At 37.6% G+C, this 11,321-nt stretch overlaps 1 protein-coding gene across 1 annotated transcript; it reads right to left on the bottom strand.

The window, feature by feature from the left end:
- Positions 1–9,490: 9,490 nt before the first annotated feature.
- LOC113482058 (taste receptor type 2 member 40-like) lies at positions 9,491–10,435 on the bottom strand. The gene has a single exon (XM_026852395.1). It carries the CDS (start codon positions 10,433–10,435, stop codon positions 9,491–9,493), a length of 945 nt encoding a protein of 314 aa, XP_026708196.1.
- Positions 10,436–11,321: the final 886 nt, after the last annotated feature.

An 11,321-nucleotide genomic window follows, 5' to 3' on the forward strand; every position in this document is an offset into this window, starting at 1 on the left:
CAATTTGTATCACGGTCACTTTCTCATCCTGTATAACCATCTTTTTGCAAAACTACCCCTAACTCACTGACTAAGAATAAAAAAATATAAAGCTACACCAGAGTACAAGAGGAATGCATGTTGCTCACTAGGAAAGAAATTAGCTGTGTGAATTACCAGTCTTGTGACAATGTAGGATCCCACTGTGCCTGTTGAGTTTGACTCTGGAGAACAAGAACTTATTTCTCAGAGGCTGAGACCTGGAATAGTGAGTGGAGTTTCCATCAATGTATGTGGCTATAATGACAAATTACTCTGTTCCTCTGAATATCACTCAGAGCAGAATTTTCACTAAAGAACACCTGTATCAAAAATACAACCTCATGTTGAGTTATAGCATAGTTTAAAAGACCTCAGATGGTAGTTAATCCATCACATCTTAATGTATTTTGCTCCAGGGGGTTAGTTACACTTGCAGATAAAATAAGGACCTTGCTCCTAATCTAATTTTGTCTTTCTTCACCTCCAAGATACCATGTCTTATTACACTTCTCTCTGCTAGTTTAAAGAGCCTTTTCTCACCAGAGAACATTTCCCTATGCAGGGGATGCTCTTGACTTTCTTTTTGATAAGGTTCATAGTCTGAGTTACTTCAGTCTTTCAGTCTTCTATAGAAATGTTATAGCGATATGTTCCTGCTGTTTAGTCAATCAATCAGCCTCCTTTTCAAACCTTTCCTTTCCCTAGTCCTTCCACCCCAAAATAACTCCACACAAAGACAGACATCATCAGAGCACAGCAGAAGTAATCAGAAAACCATAAGGAACAGGAATTTACCGCCACCAATCTTAGGGACCGTCATTCCATCTGTTTACCATGTCATTGTCTCAGTCTTCCTGTCTTTGGAGATCACAGATGGAAAAGAGCTCATTGAAGGGAAACGTCAAAAGCTTTGCACGTTTTTATTTTAAAATTTGAATTTTCTTGTGCACGTTTTCATCAAAAAATTGGCATATGAAAATGTACACCACGTCCAGGCTGAGATATATAGCAGAAGAGTATAGGATTTATTTACTTGTGGGGTTTTTAAAGCTGCATGACATATGTAGAAAATACTCAAAAGAAGTTTCTCTCTCAAGACTCTTTGGGGACTGTTGAAAGGCAAGAAAATCAATTGTTTATATAGCAGTATCACTTCATTTCAGGCATGGGGTGAAGCACACAATAATAAATCTGCTTGTATGAAATGTAGGTGAACGAAATAAAAATAAGGAATAAAATATTCTGCATCTATACAGCAAATTCTATACACTGCTTTCAAGCAGCTTTAGAGTGGTGGATAAAAAGATTTTTATTACTTCAGGACAATGAAGCACAGAGATGGTTAATGAATTATGAAGCCTCACAGATGAAAGAGCTAAATTGAGATGAACCTAAGTTATGAGTCCCTCTGGCCCTGTATACAATGTTTTTACACCAAACTTGCTAAACCCTGTGAGTATCAGAACTAGTTTAATTCCTTTTAAATTCAGTTTGGAAAGAAGTTATTTCATAGCAACATTTGTTGAATTATGTACTTCGAGGAAGACTGCTCAACCAGGTCTATGCAGGTACAATGTTTGAACCTGCGTGAGAATATACATTGTAAGAAGCTCAAGTACTAGAAGTAGTTCATGGCTGTTCACAGCAAGAGATCAGTTATCAAGCCACATGACAACACAGTAAACGATCACAATAGCATCAATTCAATGCAAAAAGTGATTTTCTCAAGAAATTATGAAAGTTGGTTTATAAATAACTATACTGCCTTGGCTGTCAACTTTTAAACAATGATCTATAATACAAAAAGAAACAAAGTTCTAGTAGGAAAAGGTCCCATGAGTGAGCTATTTGACTCCTAATATTTGATTTAACAATTTAACAAATGTTCAAGAGCATTCTGTCTGCTCAGCTGAAAGCTTAAAGGATACAGTGGATGTCATCACCAAACTAAAATATATAACTGTGTTCAGTTAATGCCACAGAAATAAGAGAGGAAAATATACTGCATATTCAATAATTTTAAATTATTTGTACTTTGTGTCACTAAACTTTTCCTCAAAGTATGGGTGTATAAGAACAGGGTCAGCACCAGAGGCTTTCCTACTTTTCATGTTTTCAGTAATTTGTATCACATTCATCTTAGAATTCACCCCTCAAAATGAAGGAGGCTGGACAAGAATTTCCTGAATTACAGTGACTTAAAAGAAGATACACAACACTGAATCAATCATTCATGTTAGATTTGTTATAAGCTGAGTAGAGTATTCAAACAAGAAGCAGTGATCCCTAAAGGCAATGCAGGTAATCTTGATGATTTAGCTGTCTCACTTGAGTAACCGCAGTGTGTTATCACATAGAAACCTATTAACATACAAGGGAAAGCATAAAGTCAGAAATTGGATGATATTTACATCACAGAATCACAGAATCAACTAGGTTGGAAAAGACCTTGCAGGAACATCCATCCCAACCATTAACCTCACACTGACAGTTCCCAACTCCACCAGATCCCTCAGCGCTATGTCGACTCGACTCTTCAACCCCTCCAAGGATGGGGACTCCACCACCTCCCTGGGCAGCCCATTCCAACGCCCAACAGCCCCTTCTGCAAAGAAATGCTTCCTAATATCCAGTCTAAACCTTCCCCGGTGCAACTTGAGGCCATTCCCTCTTCTCTTATCGCTTATTACTTGGTTCAAGAGGCTCATCCCCAGCTCTCTGCACCCTCCTGTCAGGGAGCTGTAGAGGGCGATAAGGTCCCCCCTCCCCTCGAGTCATTCAATGGCCTTTTTGTAGTGAGGGGCCCAAAACTGAACCCAGGAATCGAGGTGCGGCCTCACCAGTGCCGAGTACAGGGCTCAGATCCCTTCCCTGTCCCTGCTGGCCACGATATTGCTGACACAAGCCATGCACATGTGTCCTGGAACTGCTGGAGTTGAAGGTTTTCTCTCTCCTCCTTCTGGTAAGTTTGAGGACAGAGATGATTACCTGACAAGATTACATCAAAATGGAATGATGAAAGGGAAAAACATCCCCATGGTGTTTGGCAGAATGATATGGAGAGTTGAGAAACCTCAGCATCTGCCACCCTGAAGTCTGTGAGCTGATTCATTACTGAAGGACAAAAGTATATGCTAAAATAAGCTGAAATATAAGGAGAAGAAATAACAGAAGAGACCAGCAATGCTCCCAGGGGTAATCTGAGAATCATCCAAGGGTTCTCAGTGTTGCTCAAAAGAGCAGTTTGGAGCTAGAGATGTTCATTCAGGTGAAGGTGTTCAAACAGAAAGTTTGAAAGTAAAGACTGTTAAGCATCTTGTCTCTTAACCTGGTAATGCATGTAAGCTTTTATCTACAGCAGAAAAAACACAGTATTTCCTCTTGCTTGAGCAGAGTCATGGCACAAGAAAAGTGCACAAGCTCATGCGGTTGTAGAAAAAAAAAAAAAAAAAGAAAAAGAAAAAGCAGAGTAGCTGCAGCTGTGGTTGAAACTTGACTTAAGAATGACAAAGTTTTTAGATTACAACTTTTCTCCATTCTTACTGGATTTATCTGAGAGATACGTACTGAATTAATCACCAGGGACAAATATGTTGCTCTACATGCCCCAGCATCACTACTTCAGAGGAAACCCTGCATATATCGATCCGGAGAAAAAATGATTTCTTTGTCATTTGCCACTCAAATTGTATCTATATGGATGTAAACAGACTAAACCTTTGTCGGTTGAACACACGTATGAAAGTTCATAATGTATTTCTGATGATTTACCAAATGAGGTCATCAAATACCTATTCAACAATTCCTGTTATACAGCTTTCTTGAGGGCATTCAGAAGTTCCTTAGAAAAAAGTTCATTGCCTTATGTTCTAATGGTGAGAATTAATTATGATAGATAGACTTCTGTTGTTTTCTTTGAGTGACCAAGTCTATGACTACTTATTTTTCTCCTTATGTTTCTCAGGCTGCAATTACTGAAAATAATTTGAGTCTTAAATATGCATCTTATATGTATAGTGTTTGAATAATCTTCCACATTGCTGTTTGCATACATGCAGTTACATTTTATTTCCTCTTTTTATTTCTTATCTTAGTCCTAGAGAGTGAAAATATTTGGATGGTCATCTCTACTATGGAAGGGAAACAAACATTGTAAACATAGATATTATCAAGAATGTTTGAGGGACTAACCGGTGAGGATTAAAACTGAAAAGAGGAAAAAGGAAGAAAAAAGTTTTTAAGAACAATCTTAAAGGAGACAGGGAAAAATTAGAAAAAAATATATAAAGACAGCAGTCTGTAAAAAGAAGTATGGATCAGCATGTGGGGTAAGAGAATGCAAGTGACAGGGAAAGGACACAAAGCAGTGCTGACTGAAGTGGGATTTGAACGGGAAAGTTCAAATATCTCAAGGTCTCAGCGTGTGGGTTGGTCGGGGTCTTTTAAACACCTTCACAAGGAAAGGGAAGAATATTGTTTTCAGTGTTGTCACAAAAGAAAAACTATAAATCTGTCAAAACTAATAAACTGTCTTGTAATGGGTGCTTATTAGAATGAAATAAATATGGGAATGAACCCAGCTTGATTTCATTAGTATGCATTTGCAATAACAGCAACAACAACAGCAAAACCAGCCAAGAATTTTAGAGGAAGTGGTAAGAAAGAGGGATGATGAATGAAGAATTAAAGATTTTTTTTCTAGAAAGGAAGAAGGACAGACCTCAAAAGAGAGGTAAAATATAAAAGAGGATATAAATCTAGGAAAAAATGAAATTAAAATATGACACTGGGTGGAGGGGAGAGAGGGGGGGAAGAGGATAAAAAATCTAGTCTAATCACCTACCAAACCATTTTTTAATTTATGAATTTGTTCATCCATCTTAATCTCATCACAATATCACATCTGAGTGTCTAAAGGCCAGAAAGGGTTTAATTTCATCCCTCCTCCCCTACAGGCAATTGAGGGATGACGATATCAAGTCGTTATTCCTGTTTAGCAGCTTGTCTCTGCTTTTCCTGGGTTGGCAATAAACCAGTCTCCAATGGATCATTCAGTGCGTGGATCCCAGTTCAGCAACATCTGTTTTTGAAAGGGCGCACCATTGCCCTGGACTGTTTATCTCCACTGTGAGAAGAGCCAAAGTAAATGGCATAGATCTGTGCGACTTTTCCTCCCTTCTCTCTCTTCTCAAGAGCCCACATAAATCACATGGTAGCCACCATCCATATTACTGCTCTGTTTTCTGATGATAAAGTGTTGTCCCTGTCCTTTCACACACAGACAGGCTGAATGCTAGAGAAGGGATGTGGCCTCTCAGGGTGGAGACAAGCAAAGTTTTAGGAATTACATAAAACCCTCTGGCCTCTGAAATGCTTACGAGTTTTGGTAACTCTGGTTTTACGATTGTCCATGTTATTTTCCATCGAATCTTGCCCAGTAATGGATATTCATTATGATTACTTTGGCCAGTGTAAAGTTCTTTTGAGTCATTGATAAATCATGAGTATCAGGAAGGTGAAATAGCAGTTTGAAAATAACGAAGCATTCAGCTAAAAAAAAATGTATTAACATGCACTTTTTTTTTTTTTTAATATTCATGGATAGTCAAAAACAGTTGCACATCTTTTTCTTTTTCTTTTTCTTTTTCTTTTTCTTTTTCTTTTTCTTTTTCTTTTTCTTTTTCTTTTTCTTTTTCTTTTTCTTTTTCTTTTTCTTTTTCTTTTTCTTTTTCTTTTTTTTTTCTTTTTTTTTTCTTTTTTTTAATGACCCTTAAGGCCTTTGTTTCTATGAAGGCATATTCATGAACAGCGTTATTTATACACCTAACCAAGCTCTGATGACCTCCAATACAGATGTCCTCAAACAAGAAGCAAACACGATAAGAAATATTGAGGGGAAGAGGGATTAGCTCTGAGAACTATTTTGTAACATTGAAGAAACTGTCCTTGTGATATTAATGAAATAAAGGCTGAGCACTGCGATAGGGAAGACAATGAATGAATAGAGATAAAAGTAATCCCAAGTTATAATCCTATTATAAACTCTTCTAGAAGGTGGAACTTTTCTCCAGACCTTGTAGGAAAGTGGGAAGTCATATTTCAAGAAAAGATAGGTACAGTGTGGCATCTTCATTGGCACTTATTTTTCTTTTGAGATTGACAAAAATTAATCAGAATAAATTAGCACCATGATGCTGTCAGACGCAAAGAAAGCGAAAGGCTTCATGATCACTGTTAGAAAACTGGCAACAGAGAAAATTAGAGCTTTAGTGGCATTTATAAGAACATCTGTTCTGGGATCCCTAGAGCTGGCAGTGCTGCCTTGTGTATCTCTGCAGAGAGGTAATTAGCGCCAAAATATCAGAAAGAAAAAGGGATGAGTCCATGGTTAGCAGAAGAGAGATATTAATATTAGAGATATCAGAGTTCACATCCACCACCCAGCTGCTGATTTGGTCGGATACAGCCTGCGATTAATCTAGGCAAAAGGAAAGGCAGGACAAAGCAGAGCAGCAGCTGAAACTCAGAATGTCTGTGGCATCTCTCCTTTCTGATTCACATGCTGGAAGATTGGTAGGGAGAAATTCGCCAGCTTCATGAAGATACTATTGAGATTGCAATCAGCAGTCCCTTAATTTCTGCACAACAAAATGCTGCTTTTCCTGGAAAAAGAACTATGATGAGTTCTGACCTAGAAAAGCAAGAACCATGGCACTAAAAAGCTAAAAAGTTGGAGGAGAGAAGGTTTGGTTTTCATGCAGTCAGTAGGAACAACCACACTAATGACTTTTTTAATCATCCTTACAACGATCTTGGTGTTGCCACAGCTATTGCCCTCATCAGAACTGCAGACAGTATTTTCCCATTCATGTTTACATTTTGTGTCACTTGCAAAGTTCAAGGGGAAATGTAACGGTGAACTGAGTCTTATTTTCAATCACTGTATAAACACTTCTTAGACAATGAAATTGCAGCAATGTTGGGGCCTTTTTGCTGTTGTTGTTATTGGGTTTTGTTTGTTTGTTTGTTTTTGTGGGGAAAAAAAAAAAAAAGTAATTGCCAAAACATTCATCAGATTTATTTATCTGCTTTCTGGGATAAACTAGATATAGAAACAAGGCTGATATAATTTGATACATGATATTTTGTTGTAAAATAATAATCAGATTTTTTAAAATGTACCAGAAAAAGAAGGCTAGATCTGCAGAGAATACTGATGATTTTAGGAAGGAAAAGGTTGCAATCCAAAGAGCAGGGCGAGATCAGAAAATAAATGGGAAACTATATCTACTGTGGAAGAAGACATGAAAATAAATTGAAGCTTGGGGAAGGATGGAAAGGTAAAGGACAAAACTAATAATTTATTTACCAATTCAGTAATTTAAAATTCTAATTTATGTACCCATCTATCTCACTCTATGCTGTGTATAACAAAACTTTCATCAATACAATATAAAGACATCGAGTGCTTGAGCTTTGTCCTCCTCTCCCCTGGAAGCACTGAAGGATATTTTATTAATCATTGCTCCTGCTTCAGATCTCCCCCTCCTGAAGGTGAGTAAGCCATGAAAAAGTTGAGCAGGGGTTGTTGGCTCTGATCCCTTCCCTTCAGACTGCAACCAGAAATTGGTTTGAAGATACCTGAGGAGAAATGAGCTCATTGGGGAAATTAATTTTAACAGAGCTTCTTGATGAGGTTAAAAAACCCCAAATGCCATTACCAAATATACACCCCCACAAAAAACAAACAAACAAACAAACCCAAAACCCACCAAAGAATCCCTCATTTCTTTCAGGAGACTTTCTGTTTATGACGTTGTCAGCTGGAAAAAGCACCAAAAGAGCTATTGTTGTGTGACAATTCTAATCTTGGTCCACGTTGGCAGGGCATGCAGCTGTAGAGCGGGGTGGTGCTGCAGCGTGAGCATGGCATTTCTCATCTGCTTCCCTGCAGAACTACCCGGGCAGGGCTCTCAAGGGACTTTCGTGTCTCTCTTGATGCAGTACGCACAGCCCTGGACATTACGGTAGTCTTAGAGCACAGAGTTTAATCATAATTAATAAACTGCTACGCAGTTTGACCCCACAGTTTACACATGTTAATAATAATCATCTCACTCCGTATTACACAGCGCATCCATTTATTCCGATTAACATATATTTCATTGTAAAAAGTATTTTAATATATCAGTTAAAATTGTTATATTCACCCTTTATCTAACATTGTTTAATAGTGGTTTTCAAAGCATTTTATAAAGGTATTACTCCAATGTTTCAAGCACTGAAGTCGATACACTCCAGGACTAAGTGAATCACACCACTCATTAGTTTTACAGATGGGTCTGAAACTCTCACCATCGTGATTTATAATCTAGTATTATCTAAATTCCTGCTGAGAGAATATACGGTGTAAAAATACTTGAGCTGAGCTGAGAACGTCAGAGTAGAATCATCTAGCACATTATTTGACAAAACACGACAGGGTTTGTTGAACATTTCATCAGTTTGATGTGAAACTTCATAGTAACACGAAATATTAAAAGAGAACAGCCTTAGAAACAACTCATAACTAGTCAAAGCAACAGCAAATCATGTAAAAAGGCAAATTTCTGATCAGAACTATCAATTCAACAAGATTTGAAGATTTTCTACAGTGGACAGGTAGTTTTATGTGCCTACATCTGTTTACATGGTAATCAACACCTTTGCAATCCACTCTAAAAAAAAAACAAAAAAACAAACAAACAAACAAACAAAAAAAAAACCACAAAAAAACCCAAACAAAAACGTAAACAAAAACCCAAATGAAGGAGCATAAAATATGTTTTGAACAAAAGGATCAATTTTAAAGAGGTAATTAACCACTACATTTTTATATACATACTGGAAGTCTAACACAAATAAACCTAATTCAGAATGTAATTTGATTACATTAATTGTCTGTATCTTTCTAAATTTTAATTTTCCCTCGGGTTAACTTTTAGCTAGATTTTCATGTTTACAAGCATAATCTGTATGTCACACCAGCTATGGCTTGTACAACATGTCTTTAATCCAATTTTAAGCATCTCAGGTGAAAGACCCTGATAGTAGCAGAGCACTGATATTTAGCTGTCTACATTTTCTCTGTTTTAGCCTCATTTTCTTCTATTCAAACATTTCATAAAACTGTCAGTCTTAAACTGAGAATCTGAAACCACAAAGCATCCTGTACTTGATTTATTATAAGTGCATTGTTTCCTTTCAGTGCACTCTTTTTCTAACCCCTCATTAAATAAGTTTGAGGGAACAAGTGTTGTAAAAAAAAAAATAAAAAAAAATCATCTTCTTTCAGATGTTCTGAAATGTTTAGAAGGTCTAATCACAGAAATCTCCGAAGGCTGAAAATTGACTAAGAAAAAACATGGTGAAACAATAAATAGCAGTCTTGATTCCAGATCTGTTACTGGAGAGTGTTTCTCTCAAGCTCTTATATGGGGCTTAGGGTCATATTTTCCAAATGGCACTTAAAATGCTGGCAAAGGATCCTAAATGCAAGTTTCAGTTTTGAATTTACTATGATCAGTATAATAGAGTGTATGGAGGGATACGCCCCAGCTACAACTAAGGATACTGCAACTTTCACATCATCTTTACTTTCAGAAGTTGACAGTATCAACAGCATTTGGGCTACAAAACTGGAAAGATATAGGACCAAGAAAGAAATAATGGATTTAATAGCAGTTAAGTGAACATGTATCAAAGGATCCCTGAATGTATCTACATAACATTGCATCTTCTTCATGTGTTTCCATAGAGAAGTAATTAATAGAGCTGAGGTTACTACAGATAGTACTAGAGGAAAAAAGCAACCTACAAAGTAAAGAAGCAGCAGGTAGAGATGTGAACTATTCCAGTCAGTGATATGTGCTGTGCTATTTTCTCCACAGTTCCCTGTTGAGCTGCAGAGGTAAGTGCTGGGTGTAATCCATAGTAAAGGAAGAGAAGTCCCAGAAGAGATCACCATTGATCCTAGAAGAAGCCATGGGACCATCCCAGATATTCGGAGCTTGATTTTCAGCAACAGCCATTGGGTGACATTGATTATTTTTACACAGTAGAGCACGTAGAGCCAGGTACTGAACCACAAACTGGCGTGGTTTACAAACATCCAAACAGCGCCAAAAGCTTTGTACACGGAAGCCAATCTTAACACATCTACAAAGTAGAGACTATGAATGTGCATCAGTATGGTCACCTGCAAGATAAATCTTGATGTGCTCAGAAAGATCAGGATCATATCAGTGGAAGAAATTTTTTTGTTTTTAATCCAGTCAATGATATTAACAGCTGTAATAAATCCATTTCCAGTAAATCCAACAACAACTTCAATAGCTACAACACTGATTGAAATGATAAGAACTGGTGGCAACATCTTGCTGGTTTGGTCACCTCTGCCCGATTGCCTTGTGGAGCTGTGCAAGAAGTTGAGCAGACCTGATGGAATCTGATTAACCCCAGCTCCAGTCTGCTCACCTTATATCTAGGAACAAAAAGACATCTGGAAATGATAGTGAAAAATGATTGTTGATGTTCTTCCTGAATGTGCAAATCAGAGAAGGATTTAATAATTAATTCTAACCTTTTACATGCATAAGATTTGCCTATGCTTTTCCTTAGGGATGTGGAATAGTCAGCTGTATTAATCTCCTTATCTTCTGTGCAATTGTTTATATTCCTACCTAGAATGACAGGAAGCTCTGTGGCTCTCTGTTTGCAACTGTACTGAGCAATGTGGAAGGGGATGCATCATGCAACCCAACACAGGCAGCTGCCTATGTCAGGAGACAACAAGAGGTCTTATACTGCAACTAGTATCTTTTATAGCTTTGAAGGTCTATCAAATATAACTGGACCAATTAGTTGTAACCATTTTATCATGGAGAATATTATACAGCCTCCTATTCTAGGTGAGCACTCCAGACAACAAAGCTGTATTGACCCAAGGGTTCTTGCCCCATATAGCTGATCACTTCTTCTATGTTAGATCTTGTGTTGATCACACATATGGCATCAAAGGATGACAGTGACTGTGTATGATAAACATTGATGACAGGCAGGTGGAGCAGAGCAGTCCATCTAACCAAATCATGTTAAAAACCCCCCCTTCTTCACCTGCTATCATTCTCCTGGCCTCTAACCCACCTGAATGTCACAGAGGTGTTTCTTCATCTAGACGGCAGATCTAGACCCATTCTGCTTTATGGATGGAAAACGTAATCTATCTGCATGCACAGCTTTGGCTAGATGCTGTGATGAGC

Source organism: Athene cunicularia (genome assembly GCF_003259725.1).
Source record: "Athene cunicularia isolate RWA chromosome 1 unlocalized genomic scaffold, athCun1 chr1_part1, whole genome shotgun sequence".
NCBI lineage: Eukaryota > Metazoa > Chordata > Aves > Strigiformes > Strigidae > Athene > Athene cunicularia.